The 15,402-nt window shown below is 41.0% G+C and overlaps 1 protein-coding gene across 6 annotated transcripts in view; it reads right to left on the bottom strand.

Moving 5' to 3' along the window:
* The window catches only part of SLC25A13 (solute carrier family 25 member 13), a 132,280-nt gene that overhangs the window by 39,786 nt on the left and 77,092 nt on the right, over positions 1-15,402 (bottom strand). For all 6 annotated transcript variants that reach the window (XM_037890627.2, XM_037890626.2, XM_037890629.2 and 3 more), the window contains 4 exons: positions 7,973-8,119; positions 6,502-6,640; positions 5,620-5,713; positions 5,363-5,447 (listed from right to left, as the gene is read on the bottom strand). In XM_037890627.2, the coding sequence (XP_037746555.1) occupies positions 5,363-5,447; positions 5,620-5,713; positions 6,502-6,640; positions 7,973-8,119 (465 nt within the window). The remainder of the gene's footprint in view (positions 1-5,362; positions 5,448-5,619; positions 5,714-6,501; positions 6,641-7,972; positions 8,120-15,402) is intronic.

Genomic DNA, 15,402 nt, shown 5'->3' with positions numbered 1-15,402 from the left:
TACCGCTAGGTAATCCCAGCGGTATGTTAGAAAAAAACCTTTAAAAAATAATTGAAAATTGCAGTTCCATTTTCTATGTTATTGCAAAAATGTAACCTGTTACAACTGGAATGGAAAAGACAAGAGCACGGGGCGTTCCCAACATAATAAGATATCCCCAAAGTCAAACAGTCACCAAAATGCTTTATAAAAAAAGCACTGGCAGACAAATCACCATTTCCTACACCTGGAAACAATTCTGCTTTGAAATTCCTGTGTGTTAGTATTCAAACACTGATTGGATTTACATTTAAGAAATGTTCCATGTTCAGAATTGCTTTCTAGTAGCAGAAAGGAATTCAGAGACAGTGGTAATCCTTACACTCTCCTTTCCCACCATTACCTTCTCTAATAAGGTTGGTGGATGCTCTAGGGAATAGGACAATATGGAAGTTTTAATTTCACTACTGAAATCGTCTATTTTCCTTATTTTATTTTATCAGTTTTTTTAAAAATGAACTGTTATATACTCTAGTGATCTACAGCAAATAGCTTGAATTGCCTAAAAATAAATTAAATGTATCACAGTTTACTGCAAGGTAACTGAAATTCTTTCACTACAAGCACCAAGTAGAATCAGTGGTTCTCAACCTTTCCAGACTACTGTACCCCTTGTAGAGTCTGATTTGTCTTGCATACCCTGAAGTTTCACCTCACTTAAAAACTACTTGCTTACAAAATCAGACATAAAAATACAAAACTGTCACAGTACACTATTACTGAAAAATTGCTTATGTTCTCATTTTGACCATATAATTATAAAATAAATCAACTGGAATATAAATATTGTACTTACATTTCAGTGTATAGTATATAGAGCAATATAAACAAGTCATTGTCTGAAAGAAATTTTAATTTGTATTGACTTTGCTAGTGCTTTTTTGCAGTCTGCTGTAAAACTAGGCAAATATCTAGATGAGTTTATGTACCCCCAGAAGACCTCTAAGTACCGCCAAGAGTACATGTACCCCTGGTTGAGAACCACTGAAGTAGGTGACAGTAAAATAAAAGCTGGACGGGAGGAGTTAACAGGTACAACTGACAACCGAAAGTGGGGATGATTTAAACAGGCTTCTTGGGCATTTCCTATCTTCTTAAAAACAGCATAACGCAGAACAAAGAACACCTGAACAGACATTCGACCCCTATGCAGAAAATTTGAGAGAATGCATGAAGATGTTTCCATCACCGCAGTTTTAGCTGCACTACTGCTACCTACTGTAGCTTACACTAATTAATACATAGTACAACACAATCGCTTCTTAGCTCCCTTGCAGGACTTCTAGGAAGAGACGGTCAGCTTTTGGGAGTCAGCTAATTAGAATTCATCATAGTACACTCAATATTTAGAGATTGCTAAAAAAACCAGGATACTGCATTGGATGGGGAGCGGGGATGGAACACACATGCACACGTACACACACACACACACACACACAGAGGCCTGGCTGAAGGCCTGTTAGTCCTAAAAACGTAGCCTGCATCAATTCATTGTGGTCAAACTGGCGTCTCTGCACAGACCCAAAGCTCAGAACAAAAAAAAAATTTAGTCTTGCAAGATACAAAGCTTGGTTTGCCTTAAACTATGTTTTTCTAAGACTATCTACGCCCAAGACTGCATCAATTTTAAGAAAGTTGGAAAGACCCACAAAAACGTGATTACAAACTAAAATTCAAGACGCCTATGAGACTAAAAAAAGGAGTTCCCAAGGTTCTTTTTTGCCTCACATAATGACAAAGATCATTTTCTGATAAACCATAGAACAGCCCCACGTCTTACATTTTTTCCCCATATAACTTATGAATCCTTCCACACAGCAGAGAGTCTTAGTTTTTAAACTATGATGGCACACTAAATGTAAAGCATAGCAGACAGACAATGTACTGAAGACTTGAACACGTACATCTCTTTGGAACAAGGACTGCCGTTTTCATTTAGCATGCTGGATGCCAGAACTGACATCCACACTGAAATCAGAAAAAAAGAAAAGGAGTACTTGTGGCACCTTAGAGACTAACACATTTATTTGAGCATAAGCTTTTGTGAGCTACAGCTCACTTCATCGGATGCATTCAGTGGAAAATACAGTGGGGAGATTTATATGCACAGAGAACATGAAACAATGGGTGTTACCATGCACACTGTAAAGAGAGTGATCAGGTAAGGTGAGCTATTACCAGCGGGGGGCGGGGGACCTTTTGTAGTGATAATCAAGGTGGGCCATTTCCAGCAGTTGACAAGAACGTCTGAGGAACAGTTGGGGGAGGGGAGGGGGGAAGAGATAAACATGGGGAAATAGTTTTACTTTTTGTAATGACACATCCACTCCCAGTCTTTATTCAAGCCTAAGTTAATTGTATCCAGTTTGCATATTAATTCCAATTCAATTTTGTTGAAGAATTGCCACTTTTAGGTCTGTAATCGAGTGACCAAAGAGATTTGAAGTGTTCTCCCACTGGTTTTTGAATGTTATAATTCTTGATGTCTGATTTGTGTCCATTTATTCTTTTACGTAGAGACTGTCCAGTTTGGCCAATGTACATGGTAGAGGGGCATTGCTGGCACATGATGGCATATATCCCATTGGTGGATGTGCAGGTAAACGAGCCTCTAATAGTGTGGCTGATGCGATCAGGCCCTATGACGGTGTCCCCTGAATAGATATGTGGGCACAGTTGGCAACGGGCTTTGTTGCAAGGATAGGTTCCTGGGTTAGTGGTTCTGTTGTGTGGTTGCTGGTGAATATTTGGTACAGGTTGGGGGGCTTCTGTGAGCAAAGACTGGCCTGTCTCCCAAGATCTGTGAGAGCGATGGGTCATCCTTAAGGATAGGTTGTAGATCCTTGATGATGCGTTGGAGAGGTTTTAGTTGGGGGCTGAAGGTGATGGCTAGTGGCGTTCTGTTATTTTCTTTGTTGGGTCTGTCCTGTAGTAGGTAACTTCTGGGTACTCTTCTGGCTCTGTCAATCTGTTTCTTCACTTCAGCAGGTGGGTATTGTAGTTGTAAGAACGCTTGATAGAGATCTTGTAGGTGTTTGTCTCTGAGGTGTTGGAGCAAATGCGGTTATAACGTAGAGCTTGGCTGTTGACAATGGATCGTGTGGTGTGGTTTGGATGAAAGCTGGAGGCATGTAGGTAGGCATAGTGGTCAGTAGATTTCCAGTATAGGGTGATGTTTATGTGACCATCACTTATTAGCACTGTAGTGTCCAGGAAGTGCATCTTTTGTGTGGATTGGTCCAGGCTGAGGTTGATGGTGGGATGGAAATTGTTGAAATCATGGTGGAATTCCTCAAGGGCTTCTTTTCCATGGGTCCAGATGATGAAGATGTCATCAGTGTAGTGCAAGTAGAGTAGGAGCATTAGGGGATGAGAGCTGAGGAAGCGGCGTTCTAAATCAGCCATAAAAATGTTGGCATACTGTGAGGCCATGTGGGTACCCATAGCAATGCCGCTGATTTGAAAGTATACATTGTCCCCAAATGTGAAATAGTTATGGGTGAGGACAAAGTCACAAAGTTCAGCCACCAAGTTTGCCGTGACATTATCGGGGATACTGTTCCTGACAGCTTGTAGTCCATCTTTGTGTGGAATGTTGGTGTAGAGGGCTTCTACATTTATAGTGGCTAGGATGGTGTTTTCAGGAAGATCACCGATGGATTGTAGTTTCCTCAGGAAGTCAGTGGTATCTCGAAGATAGCTGGGAGTGCTGGTAGCATCGGGCCTGAGGAGGGAGTCTACATAGCCAGACAATCCTGCTGTCATGGTGCCAATGCCTGAGATGATGGGGCGCCCAGGATTTCCAGGTTTATGGATCTTGGGTAGCAGACAGAATACCCCTGGTTGGGGTTCCAGGGATGTGTCTGTGTGGATTTGTTCTTGTGCTTCTTCAGGGAGTTTCTTGAGCAAATGCTGTAGTTTTTTTTTGGTAACCCTTAGTGGGATCAGAGGGTAATGGCTTGTAGAAAGTGGTGTTGGAGAGCTGCCTAACAGCCTCTTGTTCATATTCTGACCTATTCATGACGACGACAGCACCTCCTTTGTCAGCCTTTTCGATTATGATGTCAGAGTTGTTTCTGTGACTGAAGCAAATACTCACCAGCAACCACACACCACACAACAGAACCACTAACCCAGGAACCTATCCTTGCAACAAAGCCCGTTGCCAACTGTGTCCACATATCTATTCAGGGGACACCATCGTAGGGCCTAATCACATCAGCCACACTATCAGAGGCTCGTTCACCTGCACATCAACCAATGGGATATATGCCATCATGTGCCGGCAATGCCCCTCTGCCACGTACATTGGCCAAACTGGACAGTCTCTACGTAAAAGAATAAATGGACACAAATCAGACATCAAGAATTGTAACATTCAAAAACCAGTGGGAGAACACTTCAAATCTCTTTGGTCCCTCGATTACAGACCTAAAAGTGGCAATTCTCCAACATAAGAACTTCAAAAACAGACTCCAACAAGAGACTGCTGAATTGGAATTAATTTGCAAACTGGATACAATTAACTCAGGCTTGAATAAAGACTGGGAGTGGATGGGGCATTACACAAAGTAAAACTATTTCCCCATGTTTATCCCCCCCCCCCCGCTGTTCCTCAGACGTTCTTGTCAACTGCTGGAAATGGCCCACCTTGATTATCACTACAAAAGGTCGTCCCCCCCGCTCTCCTGCTGGTAATAGCTCACCTTACCTGATCACTCTCGTTACAGTGTGTATGGTAACACCCATTGTTTCATGTCCTCTGTGTATATAAATCTCCCCACTGTATTTCCACTGAATGAGTCCGATGAAGTGAGCTGTAGCTCAGGAAAGCTTACGCTCAAATAAATGTGTTAGTCTCTAAGGTGTCACAAGTCCTCCTTTTCTTTTTGCGGATACAGACTAACATGGCTGCTACTCTGAAACCTGAAATCAGAAAGTCTTCCTTCCTCATTAAAAACTACTTTGAGGGAGATAATCCGGGAGGGTTAAACTTCTTTAGTAAGTGAGCATACATCATCTTTTTGTAAGTGGTTAGATGACACTTTTACACTTTTGTTTTATCCTTACAATCAAATCTATCACCTTTCATCTTCTTAAATGGCAAGAGTAAAAAACTAGCAACTGTTCTGGATGAAAGGGGGAGGAGGGACGGGGGGGTGTTTAAAGTGAAGATTCCAACAATACCCCTTGTTCTTTAGGTTATAAAGTGCAAAAGAAAGGAAACATGGCTAACTCAGACAAGAAGAGAGGAGCAGGGCATTGGGAGGGCGGAAGGAATAAAAAAGTATGCTAAAAGCATCATTACAGCTTCTTTTCTTACCTGTCTCTGAGCCTCAGCCAGATTGTAGGGCAGTGTTCCCTCTTCCAGAGGAGCAATTCTTTCAATGTCAGCTAGTGTCATACGTCTGTGAGGACCAAGCAAACACTAAACTGAAATTTACATTAAACAGAGAGTTTTCAAACAACTGTAAGTTACCTGTACTTCTAGGCAGTGTTCTAGAATATCACTCCCCCACTTCCCACTGTTTTAAAAAAAAAAAAAAAAAAAAAAGACAGAGAGAGATAATTTCTACTTACCCCCGTGGCTCATATAAATCTGCTAACTGAAACAAGATGTCAACTTCCATTGGGGTAACCTGACCAAATTTCTGAGCTGCCAGAACAAACTCCTCTACAACAGAATAAAAATATATGAGAGAGGAAAACTAATCAAACCAAAACAGAACACCCCGAGCATCCCAGAGTCATCATTCATTTTAGTATTAAACCAAGACACTGCAAAAAGTGCTCCTACCACAATGTAAATGTATGTTTTAAATACTACATCAAGCATGGAAATAGAGTAGCTTTCTGGTTTTCAAACTCAGTGCTATCAGCAGGATTTAAGATATCTGACATACGGTATCAATCAGTTGTGGGTCCGAGGGGAAAAAACAACAACAACAAATCCAAACACCCCATGAACAAAGATGTGGACCTTTTCATGTATATGTCCCAGTAGGCCACATTAAATGAAGCTTTGGTGTTGCAGAGGGAATTCTCTATAAAAGCGATTAGATAGAGCAGATAATATCTTGTTCCAAGCTTGTAGATCAGCTTACTATGCCGCCACTACAAGTTTATGGAATTCTTCAACTACCCTTGAAGGTCAGTTTTAATAAGCTGCCAATTTGGCAGGAGTCCTAGGAAGTTTTTGAAGACTTTGAATATCTTTACATTCTCTCCTCACCCAGCTCCCTTCCCCCACAGACATCTTCAGTTTCCTAGGACTTTCTCCTTGGCGGTAACAAAATGGAAATCCCGGAGGGTGGACTAAACAGGAGCATGAATGGTTGAACAATACACCACAAAGAGCTGAAAACACAGGCACAAGTTTGTTTGTTTGCTTTTAAAGCACATGAACGAGTTCCCTCCCCCAAGCCAATACTCCGACTGCACAATCAGAACATTTCTACTAACCTTTAGTCACTTCCACATCTTTTCTATTTCCAGCCAGAGTACTGTAGATCTTCCTAATGAGCTCCATGTTGTTAAGGAGGGAATTAAATCCATTAAAATAGGAAAAGCTGACCTGGTGGGAAGTGGTACCTCCAGCAGCCTGCAACAGAGAGAGTAAAAAAAGAGAGAAGGAGAGGAGCTATTTTAAATGTTTTGCAACACTTTAGGATCAAGAAAATCTTTGAATAAAGCTTTGAAACAACATTAGTTTACAACAATGACAGTAGCAAGGGATTTTTTTTTAAATGCAAAATAAATAGCCATATGAAAGAATCTTATGTTACTGAAACTAATCATAACCAGAACGTAAGACTCACCCCACCCCTAGAAGCCTAAACAAATACATATGCAGGATTATAACAACATGACCAGCAGTAATTTACAGAGTTCAAGTTTCAATACTGTTTCAGTTGGACATATTTTATAAGTTGGTTTATTTCTTCAATTGAGAAAATCTTAAAACTTATAGATACACAGAAAAACTTAATCAAAACACATTTTAAAAATGGTTAACCCAAACATTTCAATTCAGAGCACACTGTGTTGGTTAAATACAATAAGTACATTCAGTACAACATAATTTAAGTACAGCATTCATAACCTAGCACATTTCTGACCACTGAAAACATGAGATATGACATAAGAGATGGGGGAAAAGAAAAAGACACACATGTAAGTCATTGTTAGGCTGGATATGCAGAGGCAACTCTCTCTACACAGCTCTGAAGAGACCTCACCCACAGTAGCAGGTTCAGATCTAGGCACTACCACAAAGATATAGACCAAATGAGTCCAAAATTAAGATATCAGCACAAGGCTGGAATCACTGACCAAAGGAAGGGGTGGAAAGTGTAGTGTGTGATACATTTAAAATCTGAATGGAAAAGTATTTGGGGGAGGGGGATATATTATAGGGAATAAACCCAAACTGCCATAGAATAGACTGAATGAACCAACCGAAGTCTGATCTAATTTCTATTCATTCTATAATATGGTTTGAAACGCTCTTTCAACAGTTTCTAGTGACAATTTCCAGCTTTCACTGTTCCAGATACTACACACAATTGTGAGCTACTAGTGGAACTTTAAGCTAACAAAACAAACATTTCAAGAATGATTGCTCAGCTGGAGCAATGGCTTGTTGGAATAGAGTACAATTTGCCACAATAGAACAATATGTTGGTATGACAGAGCCCAAGGTTTTCAACCATTCATAATTTGCTTGGGCTCTTGTGTGAGGAATTGACAGGAGGATCTCTGAAGAGATATAGCCTGAGATGAGAGTCTAAGTTTGTGTATGTGGACAATTATGTATCAAGTGATGGGCACAGGGTGCAAACAGAATAATAAATTTGGGGAAGGGACTGTCTCTGTGTTTGCACAATGAGGCCCTGATCTCTACGACAGTACAAATAAGCTATGCACAACTTACTGCTACTAGACATTCTTCTACAAATGGTGTCAACATGTGTGGCCGGATAGTGACCATAATGTCCCTGAAGTCAATGGCAGTGACTCTTCCAGCTTGAGCATTGTCTCGCTGCACAAATGCTTGTTTTGCATGTTCCAACTGTATCTCCTGAAAATGCATTAAAACAAAGTTATATTTTGCTTTAGCTGTATTTCCTGAACATGTACGTTAAAAGTTAAAATCCACAGCATACCTGATGCTCTACAAAAGAGAGTTACATGTTGTCCTCCCCCCAGATAGGGACAGAGTTCTGCATTTATTATTGTTCATCCTTCTTTATGCACAACAAATAAGGTCTCCACTAATATTTTTCTACATCTCAAATACAAAATTCTCTTCCTTCTCTGGGCTTGTCTACGCAGGGAAGAGCCAAGAATAGCTAATGTGGAATAGCTATAAGTGCAAATAACTATTCTGCCCTAACTTCCTGTGCAGACACACTTAGCATGAAACAGAAGTGTCCACAAAAGGAGCGAGTGCAGAATTTGGGCTTTAAATTCACACCCTAGCTTACTTCTCACTAGCTTCCCTTTAGGTTCTGCAATTCATTTAACAGATAAATGTGAGCAAGAGTTTCAAAAGACAATACAGGTGTGCTCCTATTTATGTATTTCAATGTAACCAAAGGTGTCACATCAGAAAGCATTTATCAGTTTACTGTAAGTTTTAGAGTAGGTCAATCAAATCTTTGTAAAATTATATTTATCTGTGTTCAGCTCCCACAAATGATCTCTGCAAGGAGGAGAATGTGAGTATTCCTTCACAAGCGATCTTTATTTATTTATTTTAAAACAGAAGGTATCTTATTTGTCAAATGCTGTAGTGAAAAAGGTAAAATCAAACTAGAAGCCAGTTTAGAAAGCTTTGCATCACCACACCTTTGTTGTTATTTCCACTGCTACCAAACCACGATCACCTTTCAAGATATCAGCATTAATAGTAGATGGATACCAATCATTTGATTTACCTGATAGCAGCACTCAATGTTTTCACAGCTTGTGACTCAAATGTACTTAGGGAGCGGGGGGGGGGGGGGGGGGGGGGGGGGGGGGAGGGAGAAGAGATACATGACAAGTAATCACTCCAAAAATTACAAAATTACATCTTCTCCTACAGTCATCTACATCCTGCTCCTTGCAGCAGGCAGATTGTTTTTCTCCTTTCGGTGAAAAACTGGAGGTTTTTATGACTAAACTACACCAACAAAATCCAAACTTAGCATAGGACAAGTTACAGATTCTGACTTACTACAAAACCAACTGAAAATCTTTGATATTGTCCAACACATAGTGACAGTGAAGACACAGACAGGTAGACTCCCCTGTTTAGGATTAATCCCTTTTAATGGGAAGAGGGGGAAAATGCAGACATTCCAGCAGTTACTACAATGTTATCCCTTCCAGCTTCAAATCTCATTAAAATGTCTTTTCCCTGGAAGGATATTGCTTATTTCTAAGCCACAGCTTAAATGAATTGGTGTGGAGTGCTTTCCTAGACACTGAACTTGTCTTGCAATGGGACAGATGCACTTTGCTATTCTCTCCACTACTCACATTTTTAAAAAAGATTCTAAAAAGTCAAATTAAACTGAGACCTTGTACTAACCAAGATTCACTATTATGCTGCTTTTAAAGGTGCAATGTCTTCAATAATAAGTAGAGGAAATCAGTATTTGTCTCATAGGCAACGCCAGCATTCAGTGGGATAAAGAATAGGAAACAAATGGCAAATACAATATTTGTGCCACAACTTCTTACATCCTGGCCTCATGGGCTTCTGAAACAATTTTAATTTAATTTCTAATCAACATCTTTAGAATTTGTACCTGGTCTTCAAGTTATGAGGAAGCAAGATAATATGTTAGGCAAAAAATGAGCACTGCTAAATGTTTCAATACTCTAATTCACCCACTAAACTATTCAAAAATTTCTGGTTCTAATGAGAAATGCTTATGGAGGTTACAATATTTTAGCCATAAAATTTGAGTTACAATTCCAGGTCTGTCACATTTCCTTTACGCTACAGCCCCCTGCGGGGAGGTAAGGGAGGGGATGCTATAATTCAGCAACAACATTCACTGGCTGAAGGTGGCCATGTCAGTTCTCGCTTCAACCTGGCTGTGACTATAATTTCATTTATTATAACAAATGTTGAAGCAAGCAGTTTGGGAAGGCTTTAGACGGGAAGAGTGCAAGAAAACAAAGTTTGTCAACTTGAGGCAGGCAGCAACTTGGGAGTTTGCCTGCACGGAGCTCAGATGATGACCTGGACACAAAAATTCTTGTACCCCTGTTGAATACCACCGAGCATATGAACATGCTCATTTTTTGCATCCATTGCAGTAACAGCATGAATATTCAAAATGAATATCTGGAACATGCTAAAGAGGGTCTTCTTCTCTCTTATTTAAATACATTTAAAACATCTTTTTTTTTTTTTATTCAAACTGCCAGAGAATTTCTGGATTGGCAGAATTCAGCACTGCAGTGCTGCATAAATCAGGGAGCCCTGCCACAGGACCTAGGCACAACCTGCCATAAAGTATAAAGAGCAAGTCCTGACTATGTACACTGAAATTTCAAGGTAGAGCAGAGAGTGTGCAGGACACAGTTCCAGCCTGTCCTGCTACATTTCCTTGCTTCTGATTGCAAATTAGTTCATTGTCAGGGTAGCAGTTTATGCCCTAATTTGATAGCCACAGGGATTATTACAAACTTTACAGCAGTACCATAATACTAATGTCGGTATGAGAATGTAGTAATGGACAAGGCACAATGTCTCACCACAGGACAACAAGGCACTATCCACGGGATATAATGACCAGGATCCAAGGACCCATTTTTCATCAGGCCCCAGGTGACCTACTAATAAGGGCCTCCTGTACAATCCTATTTCCCTCATCCTTATCTTGCCAACACCATTTCTCTGTGTTCCGCATGTGCTGGGCAGGTTTAACTAGGGAGAAGAATTACCCAACTTGGTTAACACAGTAATAGTACAGGGCAAAGCACATAATGCTGCCACCTGACCCCATGCCCCAACAGCTGGCCAAATGGGGAAGAGCAGATGACAGCTGTAGGAAGGCATAAAAGCACCTGTGGTTCATGACACACCCCTTATGCACGCGTGCGCGCGCACGCACGCACACACACACACACGTCCAATTTGTGAACAGTTACTCAGCAAACCCATCCTAACCTGATGACGGGGATTCTGTGTGATCAAAGGTTTTTCCTCTGCACAGTTTAGAAACTCTATGTGTATGCCTACACAGCAAAAAAAAAACCCACTGCTGGCCTACACCAGCTGATTAGGACCTGAGTCTGAGGCCAGAAGTCTACACAGCAATGAAACAGACTGCAGCCTGAGCCCCATGAGCTCAAGTCAGCTGACCCGGGCCAGCAGCAGGTTTTTCTTTGCTATGTAGATGTACCCTAAATGGTTTGAGCACATTCTCAAGATTTGGAGAAAACTATCCACACCCCTCCACGCTCACTGCAAGGATTTTAACCCAGTTTTTATGGGTATGATTAATTTGAGATAGTCAGAGAAGCATCTTCTTTCAGAATTAAATGGAAAGAGCAATTGTCCTCTGTCCCTCACTGCCATCCAAAACATCAGCAAAGTGAAGAGGTGGTGGAAAAGTATATTCAGGGAATGGTTACACAATAAAATTAAAGCTTTGTTACAAAAAACAGCAAAGGAAAGCCAGAGTTGGTATATAAATACCATTACAAGGAACATACTTGTTTAACATCAGTAGATTTCATAACAATGTAAAATTCTAAAGTGTTTAATTTAAAAGAAAAGTGTACGCAATCTAGCCATCTCCAAGCCTGAAAGTTAAGACATTTCACAGCATGACTAATTATACTTCAAAAGTATGCTCAGTAGCCACTAGCATTAGTCTGGGAGAAGTGATGGGATATCAAAAAAATAAAATAAAATAAAAAAAGCAAAATGGTACCACTAAACACCAACTGTAAATAAACTTAATTTGCAAATAAATTTTGCTTTTTAATCAAGCTGAGAGGTGTTTCACATCTTTCAGCCTAAGACTGCTTAGAAAATATGGGTGAAAAGCAGCTATATAAGAAAAACAAACTTAATTGCTTCTCAATGCAAAATACTTACCCACTGAACCCTCCCTAGATTAAAGTTTCTGTAATCCCTACACATACCTTAAAAAACAAGTTTATCCCTTGATGATAGGAGCCTGAATTTCAACAAGCTACAATAACTGTTTATGCAAAATTAATTTGCACAGTCGCAGGCACCCTGGAACCAGAGTTTTAATGAAAGGATTTCCCACCTAGAATTTCACCTCAGCTTTCCCATACAGCTCATTAAAAACATAATTCATTTTCCAGTTATGTGGAGATTTATTTTCAGGTATGGCTGATATTTCCAATTGACTTGCATTCATTAGCTGCAACACAATCCTTTCCACTGCAGCTGATTGTGAGGTCTCATTTACAGGTATTATTATCTCATCAACCAGCATGCCAGAACTGACCAAAACCCGAGCTAATGTTTAAATGTGTTTGACAGACCTATACATTAGCCAACACAAAAGCTGATCAATCAATCGATTTTAAACTCTGGGGTTGGGTTTGAGATGGTTGTTCTTGAAGCAGATCTTAGTATTTAAGCCTTGTCCAAGTCATGAGGGAATGCATCTCACAGAGGAAGCTCTTTATTTGTTTAGAGCAGTGAAACTCAGACTGAAGCTTGTGAGCCGCAAGTGGCTCTTTAATGTGTCTCCTGTGGCTTTGCAGCACATGATATTAAAACACGGTGTGATTTAATTATTAACCAATCAGGATGTTTTTACTTTGTTATTAACCAACTGTAGAATACTTGGTCAATCATTCTGCTGTGTGACTTATATCAATAAAATAGTAAATGAAATAATGAATTCATACCACTGTGGCTCTTTCTGATCGTGAACTGGCTCCTGAACCACTTAGGTCTGAGCATCACTTGTTTACAACAAGAATAGATCTCAATTCCTCTTGCATTTAGAATAAAGCCTGTTGATTAAATGTTCATCTAGCTTTCTTGTGTCAGAAATGAGGATTAATTAAACTGCACTAACAGAATATGAATATGGAAAAAGTGTGTGTTCCAGAGGAATGGGAGTGGATAGATGGCAAGAAATATGAACTACTTTTAATCTTAGATTTCACTAAAAACCAGCAAGCAGTGCTTTATTTACAAAACAGTAGCTGCAGTACATTAAGGAACCCATCTGGTCCAAGTTAAGGGTAATATAAAAAGTATTTATACATCAGGAATGCCAAGAGGTAACTTGGCATCCACTGTGGTATCCTGCTGCCTAAGGTCCAAGGTCTAGACGTTAGACCAAGGAGACTGACTCACATACAGAGAGAAGGTCAGGAGGAAAAACTGAGTACCAAAGGTTAGGAAATTCAAAGCAAAATTTCTACACATGTGAAGAGTAACTCAAATCTGTGCCAAGAATAGTTTCTGCCAGAGCTTCAGCATTTACAACGTAAGGACACAATGCTGTAAGGCAAAAGATAGTAATGACATCATATCTACATGAACTGGGTAACTAGATATACCAATTTACTAAAATTGCTGCAGTGTCACAATTATGTTGAAATTGAGCAGACTGTTTCAGTAAAATCCCAGGACTTCTGGTCACCTGGAGCCTCCAACAAATATGATGGCAACTTAACCAACTACCTCACCTTCACCCCAGATGCCTCTCAGCTGTCCAGTGCACAGCCAAAGTGAAATCTTTGCCCTGCTGCACATCAGAACTGCTGCTGCAGCTGCGAAGAGCAAGATCATTGGGCTGGCCACAACCCAGGTGGAAGGATAAGGGGAAAAGAAAACGCATCTTTATAGGCCAGCAAGGTGCTAAACTGGAGGTGGAAAGAAAGGAAAATGAGCAGACAACAGAGTAAGAAAAACAGAGAAAAATAGAATATTCACATGAGAAGAGCAATCAATGTAGGACATGAGGCTGAGGTCCACAGGGATTTTTTTTAAAGGGGTGGAGCTCAAATGGGTAAATAAAAATAAACTATAACACAGGAATAGGGCGAGAGAAAATGGCAGATTTGGAGATGTGGTCTGGAGTTTAAGGTGTGGGCACCTTCTCTATACTGTGATTAAGATGAAATACAATTAAGTATTAAACACCCACTAAAAGTTTGTTTTTTGAACTGCAGGGGAGAGACGGGAATGATCTTAACTAAAGAGCATCAGTAACAAGCCAAGCAATGGAAACATATGGGGTTATAAAACGGTTACCTACCTTTTCGTAACTGTTGTTCTTCGAGATGTGTTGCTCACGTCCATTCCATTTTAGGTGTGTGCATGCCCACAACAACCAGAGTTGTCGGAGATTTCTGCCTTAGCGGTATGAGTAGGGCCAGTTGTGGCGCCCTCTGGAGTGGCGCGCTCATGCGGCAGTATTTCAAGAGCCGCCGGCCCTACACCCTCTCAGTTCCTTCTTGCCAGCACCTCTGACACAGGGGCAGGAGGGCGGGTAATGGAATGGACATGAGCAACATATCTCAAAGAACAACAGTTACAAAAAGGTAAGTAACTCTTTTTTCTTCAAGTGCTTGCTCATTTAGATTCCATTTTAGGTGATTCACAAGTGGTACCTACAGAGGTGGGTTAGGAGTCCACAGCTTAACGGCTTGCAGTACTGCCCTACCCAAGTCAGCATCGTCCCGGGCCTGCTGGGTAATCGCATATTGGGATGTAAAGGTATGGACAGACGACCAAGTGGCCGCTCTACCGATGTCTTAGATAGGCACTTGGGCCAGAAAGGCTGCCGAAGAGGCCTGCGCCCTGGTAGAGTGAAAGGTGACGATTGCCAGGGGCAGCACCTTTGCTTGATCACAGCAGAAGCGAATGCAGGCAGTGATCCAAGAAGAAATCCTTTGAGCGGATACAGGGTAACCTTTCATCCCGTCAGCTACAGCGACGAACAATTGCCTCAACTTACGGAATGGCATGGTCCTGTCGATGTAGGAGGTCAGAGCCCTCCTGACATCCAGGGAATGTAGCCTGCGCTCCTCCTCTGACTTGTGTGGCTTCAGAAAGACGACCAATAAGTAAATGACCTAGCTCGAATGAAACTGAGAGACTACCTTGGGAAGGAAAGCCGGGTGCGGACTTAGCTGGACCTTGTCCTTGTAGAACATAAGAATGGCCATACTGGGTCAGACCAAAGGTCTATCTAGCCCAGTATCATGTGTTCCGAGAGTGGTCAATGCCAGGTACCCCAGAGGGAATGAACAGAACAGGTAATCATCAAGTGATCCATCCCCTGTCGCCCATTCCCAGCTTCCACCGAACAGAAGGAGGTTCTGAGGTGAGCACCTGAATCTTGGATACCTGACAGG

Source organism: Chelonia mydas, chromosome 2, assembly GCF_015237465.2.
Source record: "Chelonia mydas isolate rCheMyd1 chromosome 2, rCheMyd1.pri.v2, whole genome shotgun sequence".
NCBI classification, from domain to species: Eukaryota; Metazoa; Chordata; order Testudines; family Cheloniidae; genus Chelonia; species Chelonia mydas.
This window is presented reverse-complemented; position numbering and strand designations above follow the sequence as displayed.